Genomic DNA, 23,293 nt, shown 5'->3' on the forward strand with positions numbered 1-23,293 from the left:
GCCTTAAAAATCCCTCATTGCACTACTTAACTACTGTTATGAGCTTTTTTATATCTGAGGTGGGAAAATGAAAATAAATGCAATAGAGAAATAACTTTATTTCCATCCTGTTATATTGTAGATATGTATGTGTCCTTGATCCATGAATTTGTCATGATCATATAATTTAGGACTAGGTCTTTTAGAAGAAGACAGAAATCAGGTTTACTGGCAGGTAGTGCTACAAATACAGGTGCATCTCCTTTTCCCACAGATGCACATGCATACCTATTTTTTCTGGTGTGAGAAACACTGAGAAGTATTGAAGGCTTAGTAATTCAAGCATTTAATTATTTTTAAAAAATCTAAGTTGGATTAATAGTTTAGACTTACACTCACCTTCTTTCATAATACCAAAATTCATTAGAGTAGTTACCTTCATGACAGTATTATGATTTAGATTTTACCGCGATGAAATGGCGCCCCCTGCAGTTCTTTTAGGGTAGTTATAAAAAAAGAAAAATGCCACCACACCTCCCCTCTGAATTAAACTGGCGTGGTCAATTAAAATGACATCGAGTCACAGACAGGGCTAGGTTAAGTCAATTTAAAGACCAGAAAGATGCATTATTGCCTATGTAAACGATGTCAAAGATTCAAGTTAAAAGAACTTTGTAAAGACAAATTTGTGTAAACCAGTTCGCGTTTTACTCTCTACATGACGTCTTCCAACGGACGTTTGCAGCGCTGTGGTATTCATAAAACCAGACCGGACACGATCTGTCTGTCAGAGCCGCCGGAGGAGGGACTAAACGCTGAATGACGTATCAGAGTAACCAATCATCTGCGTTCGATTTCGCTCACCAGCCAATCACGATAGGTTAGGCTGTCCGACAAACTTGACTGTGAGAGCTATGGGAAAAGAAGGAGGATACCCGGGTTAATGTTTGATTTCTGTCAATGTGACAGCTTTTAGGATTATAAATACACATTAATGGATACTGTGGGTGGATAGATAAACGTGGAAAAGGTGAGTTTGAAAAGTTTTGGAGCCATGGAATTGTCTGTTTACCTCAGAGCCATGCTAAATCTTTGTTGCATTGAACACAACACATTACTTCTTAGGGAAATTACTACTTATGTTTGGATAATTTGAAAAAGTTATGTGTTTGCTAACTGAGCCGGGAGGCTCCTGAGAGTAGTTTTTAGACAGGTAAAGCCCCATGAGACTAGAGGCATCCTTTTTCTCTATTTGTCCGCGAGCAACCCTTTAATTTTCTTCCTGTTGTCACCTGTGAGTGGCTGCATGCAGTAGATAAAACAGATTACCTTTATGCAACAGTTAACACTATTGCATGGTCATTATTGGTCAGTTATTACTGTGCATGGCAGCTATTCCGTCTATGGATATTTAGGAGTAACATTGTTGCAAGTACTCATTGTTTTGGTTGCACATGCTGTCTGAAATGTTTCTCTAGATGCAGACATACACCTGAGTGTTGCATGTAAAAACCTGAGGAGGAGATGATACCAGAGCCCACAGCTGCAGCTGCATCCAGGTCCTCAGAGCGGAAGTAAGCATCCTCAAAGACATTTATTTAAGTTTTTTATTTCATGCAGTCTAATTTTGTGTTTTATTTGACTTTCAAGAAAAAACTCAAACAATGAGTCGGATTCAAATGAGGCGAACTCCTCAGGAGCAGTCAATCATTCAGAGGATGACTCAGGGAATGAGAACAGACAGAAGAGTGTGGTAGGTGATTTATACTGATCACTCAGCATTTCCCACAGACTGTGAAAGAAGACTTTACAAATAGAGTAAAATGCACAGCCTTATGATGCTTTCAATAGGAATGTATGTTGTTTATCACCTTTGAACCAGCAGAAAATGTGCTATGCTCATATAGTGTGGAAAGGTAGAGCTGCAACTCACAAAATAAACTCACGTTGGATGATTTATCATCCTCTCATGGTTCTTTTTTGTTTTGTTTTTCCACTGATTTGTCATGGTCAGGAGCTTCAAAACTTGATGTGAAGAGAACATGGATAAGCTTTTGGTTTGTAAATCTCCATCCATTAGTGATGCACATTATTATTGGCATGATAAGGATATCAACTTGTAAAATAAATTATCAGTAGATATAAAAATGTCCATCGACATTTATAACTGATATATCAGCTGTAAATATTAGCCTATATTGGCTGCAAATATTAGCCACATTTATGAAGAACATTTTTAGGCAGGACCAACAGACCTGCATCAGCTGAAGACTTTTATTTTTTCAAGGCCTGAAGTACAACTATATATCAGTATCTATAACAGTATCAGCCAAAAATGACTGTAAATACTGGCAATCTTTTGGACTCCTGAGTGCTGTACACATTTTTCTGCCTCCACAGTAGAATCTAAAAACTATAAAGTAAACTGTGAATTATTGATGGCTTATGTATGATCAGCATCAATGCTGTTTTTAAGACATCTGTATGTAATTCAGTAGAGATGCAACAAGAAATTAGGCTGATTCCAACATGTTTTTTTTTTTAAGAGCAATATAGCTAATTGCCAGTGCTGTTATGGTGCTATTTTAATAACTCCTTTTGTTGTAAAACTATGCCAAAATTCTCTCTCACATTTCACATTTCACAACTAGGTATACCGAATGCCAGCATTCAACTGATCTGACAAAACAGATACAAAAAAAGACTACTAATATCTATTTATGCCACATTATTTGACAATGGCCAGTGTTTGCCAATGTTAAACCGATGCATCTAGCATCTAGCATAAGATAAATATCAGGCTCAGTCAGAGCTTCAACCAGGAAGTGATCTTTAATTGCACAGGACTCTTTAATTTTTGCACACTCGAGTGGTTTTCCTATGCCTTTTCAATTCTATATTTTCATATTATCAGGCTTGAAAACCCCAGAGACCTCTAAAATTTATGCACATTTTCTTTTCTCCTCCACGTCTCCATGTCATATGAAGTCAACTCTTTATGTTGTGCAAAATTCAATCAAAGTTTTAAAGCTGTTGATCCCACCAAAGGTGATTTTTGCATGAATTTTCCCCTTGTGGGGTTATTCCCATACCACATTAAGGCAATGACCCATTATCAGTGTTTTTCCTTATACATCTTTTCATATCTAGAACTGCAGTTAAATGTTTAGTTGGTAATGGGGGTTCTATTTGAAAAAAACATCATTATCAGCTAATATATAAATGATGATGAATAATAACTTATATGTATTGAGCTGTTGGACAGGCAGAACTTAGCATTTGCAGGAGTTACAACTTGCACAGTTTTCTTCACACATAAAGTTAGAAAATAGATTTTGTCATATGTTTAAAGCTTTTGTTCAACTACTGCAAGTTTTACAGAGATGTGAGAAAACTTGTCAGCCTTCCAGCAGAGGAGTAAAATGCTTCTTTCTTCATTGCCAAAGGAGAGATGTTTGTCATTCAGAAATTTGCATCTTGCGTTCTCAAGGCTAATATCTTCATAAGTTCATGTGAATCATTTGAAGCACCTCTTACATTTGTCACATTTTCTTACCCAACAGAAGCGAAGGAGACGAGCGCATAAAGCCTCGGAGAATGTCAAGAGCAAAGGTACCAAAGCGAGCCGCAGCAGTGTTAGCAGAGCAGGAGGAAGTAACGAGAAACATGTGGAGGCCGTCACACTGTTTGAGGTGGTCACTATGGGCAAGAGCGCCATGCAGGTACTTCATACAGTAGGGTAAGTCTTCTTAGCTGGGTATGAAGAGACCTTAAGCCCACATATCTGTTCTGTTTGATGTCTGATCAGGCTGTGATCGATGACTGGATTGAGGCTTACATGATGGATAGAGACTCTTCTCTCCTTGATCTCATCAGCTTCTTTATCCAGTGCTGTGGGTGCAAAGGCAAGTAGACACCAGCAGTAAAATCAAGGATTCTAGCGCATACACAGAATAACATCTACGTTCCCCTCCTGTCTCTCTTAGGTGTGGTCACAGCAGAGATGTGTCAGAACAAAGACGACACTGACGTCATGAGTAAGATGGTGGAGGAGCTTGATGAGGTACAGTTTCTTTAGTCTAACTTTACTCATTTTCCTTTCATCACATTTGACACATTCAACCAAAACTATATGATGTTATTTGTTTCAGGTCGCAGGTCTGCAGTATAAGAAGTTTCTGGCCTTTCCATGGATCCTCACCGTCACATGGCCCATGGATACAGTCAGTGCTTTATGGTTTTGTCCTGAAATTCACATCTTTTGTCCTTACTGTATTGTTGGTTTATTAAATTATATCTTTGAGTGATCTGCAGTAACACACAATTATTATCAGTTTTATTGGCCAGGTGTGTTTTTGCATCCACAGCTTTATACCATATCTCCTTATGAACAAGCATTAGTAATATGTAGAAACCTAAAGAGGATAGTAGTGTGGTGGGGAGAAGTGTAGGAGGGCAGCCTCCAACCTGAGTCTTTAGACATCATTTTACACAGCAACTGCTCTGCCCAGACCTTTGGCATGGTGTGTAGTCTGGTTTGTTTGAACACAGCTTAACCCATCATTTATGTCCCACATGAAACCAGCCCTAAACAAAAAAAAAGCAACAAGAAGAGGAATGTTAAGTTGACTATCATTCCTCACAGTCCACCCCTCATGAAAGTAGTGAAGTGGAATTTCAAATACTGGGACACTGATGATTCGTTATTGTTTGAAACACTTGTGCAGAAGCTTAGTTTTGTATGCAAAGAAGTGTACATTGAAGATGCAATGCTGGATTATTGATTACACTGCGATTTTGCAGTAGCAGAGGAGGAATCCTGCACAATTTCACCCACGTACAAGGTGCATGTAGGAAGCAAAAGTCTGAAGAGGTCAAACTCTGGCAACACTTGTAGAATAAAGAAAAGTTGTAGACTTGATGAGATTTAAAGTTGTTATGCTGTTAGAGTTGAGGGAGTTTTGACAACTTCAGAATGTTCTTTATAGATTCACAAACATTTCAAATTAGGCTGTAGAGAGTAAAAAGTGGAGGGTTTATTTTTTTAAAGAAAACTTGAGAGTGATGTCAGATTAATCTTTTATTCATGCAACCTTTTGCTTCCATACCTTTGCTCTTCCTGCTTTGTTTCACTGAGCATGAATCCTGTTTGACTGGAACACCCTGTTTAAAGCCATGTTTGCAGTAACATGCTTCACAGGTGATCGAATAACAAGTGTACAGCTTAAAGTGCACTAGTGCCTCACCTGGCATTAGAAAACGTCTCCATAAGCAACTGTTATTTCCATTCTTAAATTAAATCAGCATATAGAAACTGCATCTTGTATTTATTCAGGTTATATATGTCTAATATTTAAATTTGTTTGATGATTTTAACATTTAAGCATGACAAGTATGCAAAGAAAGAAAGAAATCAGCAAGGAGGTGAAATTATTGTTTTAAAAATATTGTTTGTTGTCCCCTCATTGCAGGATAGTGTTGAGTATCCTCTGACACAGTCTGGACCATATGGACGCTGGTTTCACTCTGAGTTCTGTGACTTTGTGTCGGTGCTGGTGGCTCAGTGTCAGCACAGCGTCATATTCGACAGTTACCTGATGAACACCGTCATCTCGCTTCTTGCTGAGCTGTCCAACTCTTTTGTACGGGCCTTCAGACACACCTGCACGCTAGCTGGTAAGGAATTAAAGACAGATTAGCTTTAGAACCGATTTAGCTACATTTAAACAATCCATAAAGAGGCCTTTATTTTTTGTTTTTATTCTGAAAGCGGTGAAACTGCTGAGCTCTCTGGTGGGTGTTGCGTTAAGTCTGAGCGTTGGTATTGAGAACAATCAGAAGCTGTTTGAGGTGCAGAAGACGAAGACAAGACAGAGAAGCACGCTGCAGCTGGAGAGAATACAGAAGAAGATCGCAGAGGTAGGACCAAAGTCAAGAAGAAGTATTTCCTGTGAATGATGAGTTGTTGCTGACTTTCCTAATGCTCTTCTAGCTTCAGGAGAAAAGGTCAGAGATAGAGAGCATGATGGACATCATCTTTAAAGGAGTTTTCCTGAAAAGATATCGGTGCGTGTTTGTGTTACTTTTCTTGTTTTAGTAAAGCCTTTAGTTGTGCATTTGAGCTTATTTTGTTTTTGTGTCTGCGCAGTGATGTGCTTCCAGAAATCCGTTCGATCTGTATGGAGGAGTTGGGTTTGTGGATGAAGCTCTACAGTTCTGCTTTTCTAAATGATAGCTACCTCAAATACATGGGCTGGATGATGCATGACAAGGTAACAAAGACAAATGTAACTGAATTTAGAATAACAATGAATCACAAAAATAGTTTGACCATCCCTTGCTGCATTTTCAGGTACCAGATGTGCGTCTTAAGTGTGTTTTAGGTCTTCAGGGTTTGTATGGAGATCCAGTGCTGCTCCCTAAACTTGACCTGTTCACCAGCCGCTTCAAGGTAATAACTCCACTTAGGTGCATGAATGAATAATAGCTGATTAAGGTGAGAAAGAAATAAAACAAAGACAGGTTTGTAGGTATCAAACAGGATCACAACATAGATTACTGGGGGAAATGCTTTAATAATGTCCCATTTACACATTCAGGAGGCATGGAGCACCTGTAGGGGTTTACAGTCATGTTTCCATGTACCTTATCAAGGGATATCCTTCTTTCATTTTCCCAGAAAGTAAGGGGCATTATAAACATCCTTAAACCCTGAAACCCACGTTTGTTTCCTCAGATCAGTTTCTCTCAGGAGACCTTAAGCAAATTTAGTGTCAAATCTGCATTTGGGTTTGACAAGTGAGAATGTAAATGACCTTTTCTCACTCCACAAAGATGGTCGAACCATACTCAATTCACCAGTTCATTTAAGGCATACTAAGACACCACATTTTTAAAAATGTGGACTCAGTATGATGTTCACTGTTTGTGTTTTAGGAGCGCATGATCTCTATGACTTTGGATAAAGACAATGAAGTGGCATTACAGACCATGAAACTACTGGTCCTCATCTCTAAGTGAGTCACAAGCATGTTTGCAATGTAATTTTGTTTATTTGTGACTTAAATAATGTATTTATTTAATGTTTATCTGTATAGGGACAAGTATGAAGCAAGTGAACCATTGCCACACACTACAGCATGTATAGCCAGAGCTGATTTTAAAATGTCTTTCCCTAACCTGGCCTTTAAAATACAGAACATTCCACAAAAAATACACAAAACACTCTCAGCAAAAGAACAAAAAAACACCAGAATACATTCAATACATTATCGCACAATAGCAAAAGTAAGAAAGAAAGAGCAAGATCATCCATGACTGTGAAGACTGAGTCCTGAGTCCAGTTTGGATCACATTTGAGATCTTATGGCAAAGCATTTCACATTTTGTTCCCCTGAATGGAAAATCCCATTTGCCCTGGTGAGGGTTTACAAAAAGGGCACATTACAGTCTCCATGAGATGCTCCAAGCTCTACAGAGCCGGATACTCTGAGTGGAAAAGCGAAATCACTGAGCACCTTTGAGGCCTGATGATATTTGACATGGACATATCAATAAACAGGTGTATTTATTTTGAAAATATGCATAACCAGCCAGAGAGGCTAGTACTAAACTTTGATTGCTGGGTAAGAGATGTGGTTGGCAAAGCAAGTTTATTGCTAAAGAACATTTTAAAATAATCTGCTTCAGAAAGGATATTAAAACAAAAATACAAAGGGCAAAAGGACACATTATAGGAAAGTATTTGAAAATTGTGGGTTGCCTTGTTGATTATTCTGTGAGACCAGACAGTTGAAGGTTGTTGGAAAGTTGTGTTAACTTAAAATTCCAAAACACCTTCTTCAGCTCTATTTTTCTGAGTAGATTAAAAACATTTTAGTTGAAGTAAACAGTACTCATCATTCTAAGTTTTTTTTTGGTAATTGTTCCCAGAATGCCTTTGGGCATTTGATACTTTTTGCACCAAGAGTGAAATTACTGACTCAGTCAGAGATGTCCTGCCTGTGGGGAGCAACTATGAAATACATTGGATGGTATACTGAAAAGCAACATGTCTACTTTTCACTTATTGTCACTCATAGTCCCTTAAATCGTGGCATAAATGGTCTAAATTGAAGAGTGTGATAGAAATACAGTGAAATTACAGCGGCGGAAGACCACGAAACTTAAAGAAAAGTACTTAAACAAGTTGTTTTGAGTTGGATTTAAACTAAATTTTAAGTGTAAGAAAATTCACACGGTGCAGTTTAACTTATAAAAGTAAAGTTAACCAAACACATATTCACGAGTAATGATTACTCAAAAAATCTATTTCCACTGCTTAAAAACTTTGACAATCAGTTTTAACAAGCAGTTTCAACCTGTCCAGTTTTAGTGTATTTTAGCTTAATGGGGGTTTTCAAACTTTTAGACTCAAGGCACACTATATTCAAATCCATTCAAAATAGCCTCTTTATCATGTGATACGTTATTTGTAGCCTTTGTATTGTTGTAGTAGTAACATATTTGCACAAACCCCACTGGGTCACTTTAACTGTGATCGTTGTGGTCTTACAGGGTTTGAGAATGACTCATCTGCTACATGCCATCCCTCTCTCTGGTCTCAAAACAGCTGCTGTCTGCCATCGCTGTCCCATCCAAATTGAGGCAAAATGGCCCACATTTATCTAATATGAAGCAAAAAAATAAATAAAACTCTGAAAACAGATGCTAGAAATATATGAGAGTATATATTACCTTCGGTTTTATATATTACGAAAGTAGCTATTTAAATATATGCCTTTATTAAAGAAAATGTATTGAAGCTATAGTATAAATGCATATATGTGAATGCACATGAAAAGCAAAAAAAAAATTAAGAAAATCAAGGCTAATGTAATAAAAGGAACTATTTTTCAGTTACAATTTTTTTGTTTTTGTGCCACATGAACCAGTTTTTAGAGTGACATTAAAAAAGACAGAGAGGTGAAGATGTTGTTGAAACAAGTGAAGTTTCTTAAAAAAGTTTTAACCTTTTTGTAGAAATAAATTTTTTAGTCGACTTTGATTAAAAAGAACAGAATTTTACAGTTAAAGATATAAAAATGCAGACAATAGAGCCTACAACACATAAAGATAACAAAACAGCTGTGACAACAATACACAAATCAACAAAAGATAGGAAAAGCATCTTCAAGGAATGACAGCATTTTTACATCAGCCTCCAGTCACTCAGTCACATTTTTAAACCCTTTTTTTCACATCAAACCTCTTTGACTCCTCAGGACCTCAGATGATGTTCTCAGCCTGGAAGACTACAAAATGCTGCTCCAGTTTGTTTACTCATCACAGCGCCCTCTAGCAGCCACTGCAGGGGAGCTTCTCTACTCAAGGTGCATCGGCCTCTTTCACTTCATTAAACAAAACTGAACAAAAAAACAAGTGTTTGACTGAATTTTCTTGGTCTCTGACAGGCTACGCAACACTGCGTCCCCCACATCTGATACTCAGGATGAAATGAATGAAGATGAGGCACAAAAACAACAAACATTTTCCACACTGAAGGCTCTGCTGCAGTTCTACCAAGAGTCCCAGGTGAAAGTTCAAAGAGGGTTTTGATAGGTCAAGTTTGCTGTTTTTCATGACATTGTGGACTAACATTGTATCTGTGTCCACTTTAGCTGCACAAGCATGTGGTGTACCTGGTGGACAGTCTGTGGGACTGTGCTGGATCTTTACTGAAGGACTGGCCTGCTCTCACATCTGTACTGCTGCAGGAGCCACCCTCAAACATTCAGGGTAACAGAATGTGAATTTAAACTTTGATTATCCTCTCTGCAGCATGCAAAAGAAAATGTAATTATAATGTTGAACATCTACTGCATCTAAGTTGTTAGAATTTGTTCCTGTCTGCTGTCAGTGATCCCGATTCTGTTGTTTTTTTGTGATCATTATTTATGAGGAAGTCTACTGAATTTTTCCACTTATACTTGTGTCTATGGTGTAGGTCTCACTCATGAAGAGAAAGCAGTGCTTGGAGAGATCTTAGTCGCATCGGTACGTCAGGCTTCAGAAGGACCGGTGCTGGCAGGAAGGAGTGGAGCCAAGAAGGTTAGATGAGGGATCAGTCTTGTTAGACCACCTAAGACCCAGCATGCACATACAAGGACATTACATTTTGGCTTTCGTTTAACACAGGAATCATTTCAGAATTTTAGAGACACTTGTCCAGATTTGTCCACTGTAAGTGAGAAATTTGCTTAAAATGATGGGAGAATTTGATCTCCAATTTTCAGGAATTTTCATGGATATTTGTAGGAATTTGCTTGGAAATTTTCATTGAAGTTTTGGAGTATGTTTATATATTTTGGAGTTTTTGGAATTTTGGGGCATTTTAAAGGGATATTTTTGAAATTTATATGAATGTTTTGGGGAACTCGTTTAGAAAATTTCAGATATTTTCATAGAAATTTGGGAAGCAAAACTGAATTTTTGGGGAAATGTGATTAATATTTTTTGGCTTTGAAATTTTGTAGGTATCTTTGGGAAATCTATTTGTATATTTTTGGCAACTTGGGGTGGGGGGCATTTTTTTTAGAGGTTCAAGTATTTTCATGAGAATTTTAGGGGATATGTTTTTTTTTTAATTCACAAAATTTTAGGGGGAATTTCCTTGGAGATTTGGGGGAATTTGTTTGGAAATGTTCAGGAATTTACATGGAATTTTGAAGGAAACTTTGGACTGTTTAGGCTTTATTATAAAGTTTCACTAAAACATTTGGGGAATGTTTTTTATTTGATATTTTAGAATATGTTTAAGAATCTTTACAGAAATTTTAGGTAATGTCTTTGAAATGTCAAGGAATTTATTTTTGCTTTTGGAAAAAAGTTTGAACATAACTTTTGATTGAATTTTTGTGGATGCTTGCCATGGACGAGTCCTTGTGGTCTAACATCAAAATAAGAGGAATCCACTCTCCCTCCCTAAAAGACTGACACCATTTCTGACTTATTGAAGATCCCCCCACAGCTGGCTGACACACAGACGAAAACATCTGTTCAAAAACTGATCCAGTGCTGTATTTTGACATGACCCAACATGATAAACTTATCAGGTCCTTCTAATCCAAAATAAGAGGTAGAAACTAAAATGTGTTCCAACAAAAGCTTAAAAAAGTAAAGTTAAATTCTTCGTGAAGGCAGTTAAAGAGCCAACTTCAAAATTCTTCTCAGTAAATCCACCGTATCAAGAGTACAGGTACAGATTACCATCATTGTTTTACCACTAGGAAGTTGATAATATCAAAGTTGAGTTTAACATTTACATCATAATAAAGTTTGTTTCCCATAAAAAAATCTTACCTCTGAGATATAGGAAGAGCAAAGCAATAAAGACTGCCTCAGGAAGCAGATATTAACTGAATATGCACATACCTACTTTAAAAATGATCTCAGATTGAAGTTGAAGTCAAAGAAACACAGAAAAATGTAGAGGATATTATGTCAATACATGTTTGTGTTCTTAATATTTCAGGTCATGAGTGCCAGAGAAAAGAAAGTTCAAATTGAAGACTGCACAAAACTCACTGAACATCTTATCGTGGTGCTTCCTACCTTACTCTCAAAGGTATTAAAATCACAAATCAGAACTCTCAACTGCATCACTGATTTGAGATGTTTTTGTAAACTAATGTTTGTTTTCTTTGTGCAGTTCTCAGATAGTCCTGACATCATTGCCTCCCTGATGAAGATTCCTCAGTTCTTCATCCCAGAGTGTCCTGAAGCTGGAAATACACAGGTCTGCATCCTTTAATTTTACACAAACAGTACCATGAAGAATGATATGAAATATACTTAGCTGACACAAATACAAGTAAGAGCCTCCTTTCCTGTGCCTGAAGGCTAAACTGCATTGTGATGATGAATTTACTTTAACCCATGAATATAATATAGTATTTATTCAGCTCAATAAAAAGTATTTTCATGGGTTAAATAGCTTTATTTTGATATTTTATATCAAGTTTAAACAATGATGTTGATAAAAACAACTGTCTTTGACATAGTTTGCTATTTTTGATGACTAGATTGCTTATAATAATTGAAATCATTTAAATCAGTGTTTCCCAACCATTCTTTTTGGAGCACCCACTACATGTTACTAAGAAAAGTTGAGCCCCCCAAAACCCACATGAAAAGACAGTCAAATATTGCTGTCAAAGATCAATATCAATTTGAACTTTTTCATAGATAAAATCCTATGTTTTATTAATGAAACAGTGTTTTTTGCATGTTTTTCTTAACAAATGATCTTTGTATAAACTACTTAATATACTGTTTTATCATGGTTTTAGTCCATATGTGCAAATCTAATTTTGGCAGCCCCAGAGCGTACATAGCCTTGCGTCCCCCTTGAGATGTCTGGTGCCCCCCTAGGGGGTCCCAGACCCCAGGTATGATCTAAATACTCCCTTTGTTTTGTTGTCGCACTTCTCTGTCAGTTGTTTTACAAATAAAAAGGAAACAAAATAAACTAACAGCCTAACCATCCTTTCTTCTTTCTACTTTTGCTTTTTTAAGTTACTTTAGCTAATCATTATTGTATAAATATTTGTTTTAATTGTTGGTATCTGCAATCGTGTCATCACAAGTTAAGAAATAATCCTGCATTTTTCCTGTTGTTCCTCAGGCAGTGTCGAACCTGCTGGCAGAGATTAAAGCTGTTCTGGACCGTCACTCAGGCCCCGCTGTCCTTGAGGCTGCAGCTCGGACATTCCTCAGTCTGTGTGGAGGAGAGACGACGTACTGCTCCGCCACTCAGACCGCTAGATCCTCTCTGATCCAGAGCTGGGTCGATAAACTGACGACTGTGCTGCAGGAATCACTCAAGGTGAAGTTCACTGCATTTAATGAGGAATTTTGTGTTTTTACACTCAATAATATTCTTTTTTTATTGCATTGAAGTTTACATTCAGTTGTCATTTTAGCTTTTGATATCATCGCAGCAAGTTTGTTTGCATATTGAAGCAACAAGGCAATTCAAAGTGCCTCACACGAGATATCAAAACACAATGACAAAGGGAAAAAGAAACACCGATCAACATATTAATTGCCTGTTTCAAAAATAGTTGTTGTCTCAGTTGATAACTGTGTGGTTGGTGATGTTTTTTCCCATCAATTATCTGTTTTACATCTATTATGAGTCATGCATAAATAGGGATGTGCCTAATTTAACGAACGAGGCGATATGATGTACCTGTTTGCCAGGTGGTAGGTTTGTCTTCTGCTAAAGCCTTTAGGCCTAGCTCTTCAAAATTCTTTGCACCACTCCTGTCAGCATGTGAGTGTATGTAAGAATAAAACCCCCTGTGTGACAATGACTTATGATGTCTGTTCCTCTGTTATAGGGTGACAGTTTCACTGCTGATGAGGGAAACACTGGAGAACTTTTAGTAACACTGAAGAAACTCAGAACTTTCCACAAGTAAGATTTTCTCACCTTGAAGCCCTAGCTGCTACTTTTCTACCTCTGAGGTGATTCTTTGGTTATTTCTCTTCCTGTTAGCTGTCATGACCTCTCCACATGGAACCTGTTTGAGCTACTATCTCCTCTCCTGTTGGTACAGAGTGATCAGGGAGTACCGCCACCAGAGGTAGGAGTTTAACCACTATGACATCAAGTTTCTTGAAGTTGTTTTGACCTGCACATCCTCAGTGTTTCTTCTCTAAGTCTCCTACCATACCTTTATTCATTTTTTTCATAAAGGTGCTGCTGGAGGTGCTGCAGTGTTTGTGCTTCTCCTTGATCTGGTCTCTCAACATGAGTGGTGAAACTTTGACCTCCAGAGTGAGTTAAATCTGCTTTTTTCAAGACTTTCACTAAATTTCTAAAAATACAGAAACTTATTTACAAATGCGTTGCCAAAATTTTCCATAATTTGTGCTCTTATTAGTTTGCTGAGCGTCTGTTTTTTTGTGTTGTGTATTTAAGGAGAAAGCTGTGACCCAGAGGCAGCACCTCCGTCTCTTCTGTGAGCGTGGTCATCATTTTCTATCTCACTCTGACCACAGTGTGCGGCAGCAGGTATAGATGATGTTTTTTTAATCAGTGACAGAATCATAACGTTTTTCTTCTTGCCTTTCTTACTTAATGCTTTCTTTCTCTGTAAGGCTTTTCTTGGTGTGTGTGACGTCCTGACGGCTCATTCATACCAGCTCCACATATGGAATCCAACCTCTTTTGGTCCGCTGCTCTACACTCCCAGTCCCAAACTGCAGAGGGCGCTGTTGACCTTTGTTTGCCAGCACGTCTTTGTCGGACCAGAGAGTGACAGCCAAAGCAGCGGTGAGAGCTCACACTGTGAACCTAACCTCGGTGCAAATGTTTAGTGCCTCATGTTTGTTTACTCGGAAATTTGACTTACGGGTCGGTTTTCTCTGCTCGGCGTGAGTCTTGATTACAACATGTACATAGAACAGAATTTTATGACTATATCCTCAACATCCAGAACAAATCATAGACTTTTTCTACAAAGTTAGACATTTATTGTTGCTATAGGTTTAATTTCTGATTTGATTTTCAGTAATAAAGATTTTAGGTATCTTTTTGTACACAGGAGAAAGAACATTTTTACATCATGATGAAGTCTTCTCTCCATCTCTCAGTCATTTACCTATCTGCAGAAACTCACAAATCACCAGAGTGAGATTTCTGCCTCTGGCTTATAGAATAAAGGCCTTATTCTGTTGTAAAAAGGGGTCTCTCTCTCTCTTTAGGACCCTTTCATGATGTTGTTGGAAGAATTAGAAAAAACAACATAAGCCAGTAAACTTATTTTTAAAATCAAACCTCATTAGATTATGCTGCTCGTTTAAATAAAGTGGGTGGTAAAAAATATTTGTGGCTGATAAATATATGAATCCATCAGCCACAGTGGTAAAAGATAAAAATGTTAAATTTTAACTCTGGCTCAGATCATTTTCATGAAGTCAGATGAAACTCAAGCTGGCTTTTGGCCAAAGACTAAGAGTAGTGTTGCAGTTTTTGTATTAAAAAAATTACTACAATATTTGACTTATTTTGAAATCATGAGAACATTTTGCAGGTAGCTGTAGGTAAAACTCTTTTCTCATGTAGTGCAAAAAAATGATGAAAATTAAATTAGGATTGTATTGCCTTTCAGGGTCTTACATGTGGTTCAATCCCACTTTTCTTTGTGGGGGATGAAGCCCATGATGTTGCACAAAGATCATGTACAAAACTTGGATTATAGGTAGTTTTTATAACTTTTTCTTACATTTAATAAAAAATATCACTAGATAACTATGTTTTTATTTTAAATTGAACTCATTTTAAGAAGATTTTTTTCAGTAAATTATAAAATTTGTGATTTAGGGTCATTGCATTTATTTGAAATAACTTTATGTATTTATTGCATATTTCAATATTCAGTCACCGGTCAATACATTAGGTACACGTGTTGAACTGCACATTAATGCAAATATCTAATCAGCCAATCACATGGCAGCAACCATTGCATTTAGGGATGTAGATGTGGTCAAGTCAGTCTACTTAAGTCAAAACTGAACATCAGAATGGGGAAGAAAGGTGATTTATCCCATTTAGACAGGATGGGATGCTGGTGTGCTTCAACCTTTAAAACCTGATGCAATGTTGGCAAAACATGTTCTTATTTTTGCCTTTCTAGCTTCCATACCAGAAAACTGATGGCTTATATACTCAAAGCATCTAAGACGATGAAAACCAGAGATAGGAGGGGGACATGGAGTCCAAACACAGCTATAGTCGATGAGATCTACAATGGGCACAATGTAGATTATGATGTGACTGAGGACCTGTTGGTCAAGGTTCAGTGGATAAGGAAACTGTTAAAAGAGAAAAACTTACTTACAAACTTAATTTTTTATAGTTAAATCCAGGGGTTTAAGCCTTTTTGAAGGTTTTTCATTTTATGTCCCCATCTGCCACCAAAGCTGAGACATAAAGATATCAGTCAATGTTGAAATTGTTTGCAGCTTTTATCTTTAAAAAGGTTTTTTTCCTCATCCCTCAGGTTTGGGATGTGTTTTCTAACAATACTTAGGTTTTAAAGGGTGTTTTTAGAGGAAGCTTTAGATCAAAATTGGTTAAGTGGCTTTAATTATGCCATGGTTGTTGGTTTGAGAGTATACAAACTAATAATCTACTGATGGCAGAGGTTAGTGGAGAATGATCTTTCTAGTTCAAGCTGTTAGAAAAGCAACAGTTTATTTAAGACAGCCCTCTTTGCAACAGAGGAACTCAGAAGAGTTTCAAATACATGCCATGTTGAACCTTGAAGCAGATGGGCTGCAACAGCAGAAGACCACACCGGGTGCCAGTCATGTCAACTAAACAAAGAAAACTGAGGCTACAGGTTACATAGGCTCACCAAAATCGGACTAAAGCAGACTGGGAAACATTGCCTGGCCAAATGAGTCTCAACTTCTGCTGCAACATTTGAATGTTAGGGTCAGACTTTTGCGGAAATGACATAAAAACCTGCTTAACCATTCAAAACTTTGGCACAATGGAATCACTTTTATTTCCCATTCTGCTGCTCGGTTTGAGCTTCAGGACACTGACCATGTCTAGATGCCTCAATGAACTGGTTGCTGTCATGTAACTTGCTGAATAGATATTTGCATCAACAAGCAGTTAAACAGGTCTACCTAATGAAGTGGCTGTTAAGTATATGATGCAGGATGAAAAGATGTCGCAGTATACTTTTTCCAGCATGGTCCAGCTTTACATGGTATAGTTGTAGCTGTGTATTTGATAGTAAGCAGATCACCTTATTACACAGCAGATGGCACTCTCACTCTGCTGGAGAGCAGCAACTTTCTTTGGGCCTTTGGTTGCTCTGAGTGAAGCAATGATTCAGTGTTGCAGCTTGCAGTGCAGTGGTTATAACATGTGGCTATTAAATGCACGGCACACATGCGGCTTAAAAAGTCACTGCTAGTTCGCCTACTGACTGCAAACCAAGTCTGATGCCCAACCGAACTTCACAACTGACTCCTAATTACAAGAAAGCTCTGCTAATACCCCTAGACTGAAACTTTCCTGGCTGATTTGTATGAAATGATGTAAAAACTTTATGTAAAGTGATGAAACTTATAAGTAAAAGCAGGTTATCTGTTCTGAAATAAGGAAAACAAGATTTTGGAAGTGAATAGTATTCTCTGAAGTCCTGCAGGTGAACTTGTGATTTCATTCATGGCTGACTGTATCTTCAACATTTTATTATCTTTACAATAGCTTCTGCGTTCAGAGACATATTGCATCCAAATATGGGAGAGTTCAGAGAAAGCACCAGCCATCCTGGTGGGAATCTCTTAAATGTTCAACCAAATGCAATAGGGGATTATTGGTTTTTGAACATGTAATAAAAAGCGATTGTTTTATTGGATTTGCCTGGTTATGGTTTTGTTATATATATAGACAGTGTTTTCTATTAGCTGCTGGATCAGAGATCACTCGGAGGGCAGGGGCATGGAGTTAAATCATAAAATCAGGGCAATCTCTTTCCGTGAGAAAATTCCATTAACTCTGGCTCACCTCCGAGCCTATTTTATTAGCCTTGTGAAAGATTGAAGCCACATGGTGTCACAACCATAACTCTAGTCTTGTGTTATCTTTGATTTCCACCTGCTAAAGCCATCATCCTGAAACTAACTTAAACACTCTCTCCATGTCTCTGCTTTGTTCTTTTCTCTCTGTTATATGATTTCTCATGATTAATCACTCCTCTGACTTTATCCCCACTTTCTTCTCATCTTGCTCTCCACCACTTCACATCCAACCACACGCTTCCACTCCATCTGGATCCTTCAGTGAGTGAAAACTCAGAAGAGGAGAGGCTGGAGGACCTGCACAGACGGAGGAATCTGCTCGCGGCCTTCTGTAAACTCATTGTGCATGGAGTGCTGGAGATGAGCATGGCGGCTGAAGTGTTCACGTACTACATGAAGGTAAAGGTTGACTCCTGGGCTAGCTAACTAAAAGCTAGTCTGAAACAAAATCTGTTTCAAAATAAACCAATTACAGACAAGGACAAGTCAAAGGAAAAGGATCAAAGATAATCAATGTCTCTATTTTTGTTAAGGGGCAGTTAGTTTTATACCTGGCAGTACAACCCAGGTCAGGTAGGTCAGGTATGGGAGCACCAAGTCAGAGGCTGATCTACGGTTGGCCAGTGCATCCCAACCACCACAAAAAAACAATAGAAATCAGACATCAGAAAAGACACAGAATTGGTGAAAAGTGGACTGAATAAATTAAAATTAAATGCATATTATTAAATTCCACCACCCATGGGTGTAGCACAGGGGGAATAAAGGGTACTGATTACCCTGGCCCACAGTAGAGAGTGGCCCTTGGAAGCCTGCAATGAAAAGTGTGCTTTTTCTTAGTAATTAGTGTCATTATTGAATCAAAAGCAACTAAATGAATTGGTCAACAGACTGAAATTTGTATCAAAAAGAGTGGAATAAATTACCGGGGGGCCCATGCTCCTCCCTTAAAAATGACCAAATGGTGTAGTCCAGCCGCTAAATAATGCAAGTAAATTTTAATTTAACCATAGTAAAAATAATGCTCATACACTGGGAAATTAGGGTTCATAAATACATTTAAATGCATAGATATTTTGTAGAAATGATACATTTTTTGCTTGGCTAACCTGTTAGGGGGGCCCTGTGTAATATTCTTTCTGGGGGCCCAAAGTCCCTAGCTACGCCCCTCTCACCACCACGGGGCTTTCAAACAAAACAGTAATAAAAGATGACAAGTGAAGGTGCACAGCTCAGCCCACCTTATCTTGCTAACTTCTTGTTTTGAATTGAGGACTCATACTAAATAGCAAACCAACTTTTTGGTTTTATGAATAGATTTAACATTGTAACAAAAAAAAGCTGCCTGAAGTGGTCTTCCTTATTCATGCGCATTCAGGGATTATTTGCTGTGTTAACCAGGAAAGCCACTTTTAACCGCTTTTCTACACAATCAGGTGAAATCAAAGCAGGGCAAAAGCCAACGATTTTTAATTACATAATTTCAACAATAAAAGCGACCTTGAGTTTGTTGAATTTGTCTCAATGGCAAATATAGTAAGCCGGGGAAATATGAATTCAACATATGGACCCTTTTACTTGAAGTTGTCAATTGTAAATTGTAAAGTTATAGTTTGGACTGGAACAGACTGGCTGTATTTCCTTTTAATGCTAAGCTTATAATAAACATAATGTCTTTGGGTTTCCCATTTGTTCTGCAAATCCAAAACCCGGCCAGGATATCAATGTGAACTCTTGGAAAAAAACTGTAAAAAAAAAAGAAAGAAAAAAATTTTTTTTTTAACTCAAAAGTCAAAATTATTTTGATCTCTTTCCCCACTTTTTATGAAAGCTCTCCTCTTTTAAAATGTTTCTCAAAGAATATTTACAGGAATATACAAATTTATATGTGAGATTTCCATTTTGAAGATGAAAAGACGCCTAATACATTCAGACTGTTCATAAGATTTATCAGTGTGGACGGACGTACTTGCAACTTGACAGGTCACCTAGCCATCAAGCTTTTTGTATAGTTTTCCTCCATGGCTGATATGTACGCTCAGATTCTGTCTCAGGTGTACTGTTTTAATTGCCTGTTCTTTGCCTCCAGTACTACAACGACTTTGGAGACATCATCAAGGAGACGATGTACCGGACCAGGCAGACAGATAGGATAGAGAGTGCTCGTACTCTGGTGCTGTGTCTGCAGCAGGTACATCTAAAAAAATAAACTTCACTTACACTCCGGCTTCTACAAAACCCTGACTGCTTACTTCTTCTTCTCCCAGCTGTTTCTTCGCCTGAAGCGAGAGCAGGAAAGCGGCGGCAGGCCTCACCCAGGAGTCCAGACCTTCACGAGCATCAAAGAGCTCGCCAGGCGCTTCGCCCTTACCTTTGGGGACCTCGTCAAGTTTCGTGAGTGCGTCGTCATGATCCACAGGTCAGTGCCTTCTTGTTTTCTCCATTTGCTTTTGCTGCTGTTTTTTTTGAGCCTAAGGTTTGTGTTTCGTGAAAATTTGCAGGAATGGGATTGAGTTTGTGTTCCAAGAGTTTAGTCAGACTCCAGAAACACCTACGCCGCTTTACCTCTCCTACCTGACCATCCTCAGTGAATTCTCCAGCAAGCTGCTGAAACCAGACAAGAAAACAGTGTAAGTGCTGCACACAGGGTTACAAACAGGCTTTTAAAATCCTTTTAACTTCTTCTGAGGCTGTTCTTGTCTGTGTAGATTCTCCTACCTGCAGAAGCACACCACAGAGCACGTTATTGACCTCAGGGAGGAGTGCTGGCAGCCTCTTATCTACTATCGAGCATCCCTATTGGCTGCAGGAGAAGGGGAGGATGCTGTGTCCCATGCTAGCTCTGATAGGAGGCAGCACGTGCCCAGTCGCTCTCCTTTTTTCAAACAGAAACTAGAAGGTACAACACAAAACAACAAAATCAAGCATAGAGTCATTGTGTCTTTGCATCAGTCGCATCATTTGAGTATTTTGTAAAAATCTATTTCAGGTCGCAAATCCCCCTGCCTGCTCCCCCCTACTGACTCCAAAGGTAGTCGAGGACAAAGATCCAACTTCAGTCCAAGGTGAGGCTCAAATTCAGAATTTCACTCCTGTTCTAACAGCAAAAAAGTGCTAGCTATCGCTTTGTATCCCATGCTCACATCCATTACACGTTAGACTTTCAGTTTCCTCTTGTAAAACATAAGACGTTTAGCGCTTTTACTTTGGTAGTGCAGAAACGCAAGTGTATGAGTGCCAGGTATGAGATCATGTCATTTAAACATTAAAGAATGGGGAGGGAAGCTGATTTCCTCTACCATACCAAGCCTTCATGATTTTTGAGAGGAGAGGTTACCCAAAATCATTGACAGGCTGTCAGTTCCAAAGTTAAGTAAACTTAATGTCTTTCTGATTCCTCAGCCGCCATGAAAAGACAACAGATGTGGATCCCTTTTCTGTGCCTGTGGAACCTCCTACTAAATGGTTAAACATGGAGGGATCTATCCTCAGCATCAACAATGAGCCGGTTGACGACACTGTGGAAGTGGAGCTGTAACTAGTAGGAGTGTGGGAGGGGATTGGTGCTTTTATTTGGGCCTAAACAGATATAGGAAACTTTGGTTATTATTGTCAGTTTATCCTGTCTATACAGTTGTTGAAATGCAGTACTTTAAAAAGTCTATGAGGATGTTCTGTTACAGCAAGTCTCTCTGTCTGTCCATGTTTTGTCCGATTTTTGTTACACTATATGTCTGATGATTGTTGGTGAATTTCAAGGAAACGAGGTAGTGAAGTGCCAAATTTGGTGTAATTTGTTTAAAAGAATGTAAAATGTGGATTTTACCTTTTGGAGCTCAAGTCTTGGAACATTTCAGATATTTTCCTCTTGGATGTTATAGATCCATTTGAAACTATCCAACAGAAGCTGTGCCCATTTTTGTCTAGATTGTGTCCATCATTTGAGTTCTGTCTAAATGTCATTTAATATTGCTCAACACTAGAATTTTGAGTCAATACATCCAAATGTGACAGAGAGCATGCTTGGACCAAGTGGTAAAAAGGATTTTTCTTCATATTATTGATATTCAATTAAATTAAATTTTGCTACAACTGACCAACAAGGTTAGGTCAAATGCTTAGCGCAGCATTTAAATTACAGAAACTGTCATATCACATGACTTCTCCAAGCTTTCTGTGACCAAGTTTGGTCGATATTTATTTATTATTTAAAAAATCCTTATTTTTTAGGATGCACTTTTCTCAACTCATGTTATGAAGTGCTTTACAAGGTGAAACAAGACACAAAAAGAAGAAAATTAAGGTAAAATAAAGGAAATCATTTAAATCAATGAATGAACAAACAGGACAGTAAGTTAAAAAAAAAACAGTTTTTGTGTCTTAATGATCATAAAGCATGTCTCAGAAACAAAATAAGATATTTAACCATACTAAGTTCTGTTTCCATCAATTTATTTGGTTCTCTGCCTACCTAATTTAAGCAATTCCTTCAAATTAACCCTGTGAAAAGCAACTTGGGGTACTAAGTTGCTTTAATGACTGATAAACAAGGTGGTTGTACTTAAGTCTGTAATTCTCTTATTGACAAGTTCCATCCCAGACCAAACCAATAATATGTTGATTTCAATTTCATTCCTCTTTTTTATATGTCAGGCCAATACCTGGTATACAGTGGAGGTTTTCACCAAAAGTTAGGATTTTTTGATAATTACAGCCCATTTTAAAAGGGTACAATCTCCCTTTTTTTGTGACTGATGGTATAGAAAAATACAGATATTTTTTCATGTGTTTATACACATGCTGCTGCTTGCAGAAGAAACATAGCATTGTCTAAAAGGCACAAATACTTAGAAAATGCTGTAAGCAGTTTAGACCATATGCAGGACTTAGCCTGCTGTTTTGGTAATTACAAAGAAGAAATTACCCAATATTGGGTTGAATTGAAACAAGTATTACCATTAGCTGATTTTGACTAGAATCAAAGTTTAAACTTCACAGTGAACTTCATTTATTTGTGCCACAAATCTTTTATGTTTACTGTGTATATTAGAAAAAACATCAGTGACCCCACTATTACACATGGTATTTTGTCATATTATCAAGGAGATATGCTGTTTTTAATTAGAATCACTCCTAAATTTATGGTCCAGCTGCCTTAAATACCGACCAGCTCACAAACTTTGTATTCATATGTAGCAAGTAAAAGTATCCAGCATAGGCACTTTCTACTCTTGTTGAGGTAATATTTATAAATTTAAAAGGAACTTAAATTATTTATTTAAAAAAGGGAACAACAAATTTGAAATCTTTTATTAAGATTTAACCAATTGGGTGGATTAAGATGTTTTTGGGGTAAATTTAGGTAGAAAATTTGGGAAAATTGAGTCTCCTCTTAAGATTTATTAACAGTCGAGAAGCTATTGAAACAAAACACTGCCTTTACAGTGAGAATAAGGTTATTTTTATTTTATTCTCAGACTCTCTTTTGTTGTGTATCTGTATGTGTAAACATTAGTCATCTGCAGACACTCCTTTGCTGTACTTAAGTTACCTGTATATATTGTTTTCACATCACTCTTTTTCACTCCTGTTTTTCTGAGACCATGTTAGAAATGTAGCTCTGCCTGCCACTTTATTTCTGCTGCTTATTGGAAAAAGTTGCATTAAAGTTTTCCATAACTGACTTGCTTGGTTTTATTGTGAATCACTCACTGGTCACTTCATT

General features: G+C 37.7%; 1 protein-coding gene across 1 annotated transcript; it reads left to right on the forward strand.

Moving 5' to 3' along the window:
• Nucleotides 1–896: 896 nt before the first annotated feature.
• On the forward strand, nucleotides 897–23,203 carry si:ch211-269e2.1 (cohesin subunit SA-2). The gene is made up of 32 exons (XM_041807648.1): nucleotides 897–1,009; nucleotides 1,458–1,553; nucleotides 1,630–1,732; nucleotides 3,543–3,701; nucleotides 3,788–3,884; nucleotides 3,966–4,042; nucleotides 4,131–4,202; nucleotides 5,451–5,655; nucleotides 5,750–5,898; nucleotides 5,972–6,045; nucleotides 6,128–6,251; nucleotides 6,332–6,430; nucleotides 6,916–6,995; nucleotides 9,243–9,350; nucleotides 9,432–9,552; nucleotides 9,639–9,756; nucleotides 9,965–10,068; nucleotides 11,492–11,584; nucleotides 11,669–11,755; nucleotides 12,644–12,844; nucleotides 13,362–13,438; nucleotides 13,520–13,607; nucleotides 13,721–13,801; nucleotides 13,946–14,038; nucleotides 14,125–14,299; nucleotides 17,831–17,967; nucleotides 19,658–19,759; nucleotides 19,836–19,987; nucleotides 20,070–20,198; nucleotides 20,277–20,467; nucleotides 20,558–20,633; nucleotides 20,971–23,203. Exons 2-32 carry the CDS (start codon nucleotides 1,504–1,506, stop codon nucleotides 21,104–21,106), a joined length of 3,558 nt encoding a protein of 1,185 aa, XP_041663582.1. The 5' UTR covers nucleotides 897–1,009; nucleotides 1,458–1,503; the 3' UTR covers nucleotides 21,107–23,203.
• The last annotated feature ends 90 nt before the right edge of the window (nucleotides 23,204–23,293 follow it).

This window comes from Cheilinus undulatus, linkage group 15 (assembly GCF_018320785.1).
Source record: "Cheilinus undulatus linkage group 15, ASM1832078v1, whole genome shotgun sequence".
NCBI classification, from domain to species: Eukaryota; Metazoa; Chordata; class Actinopteri; order Labriformes; family Labridae; genus Cheilinus; species Cheilinus undulatus.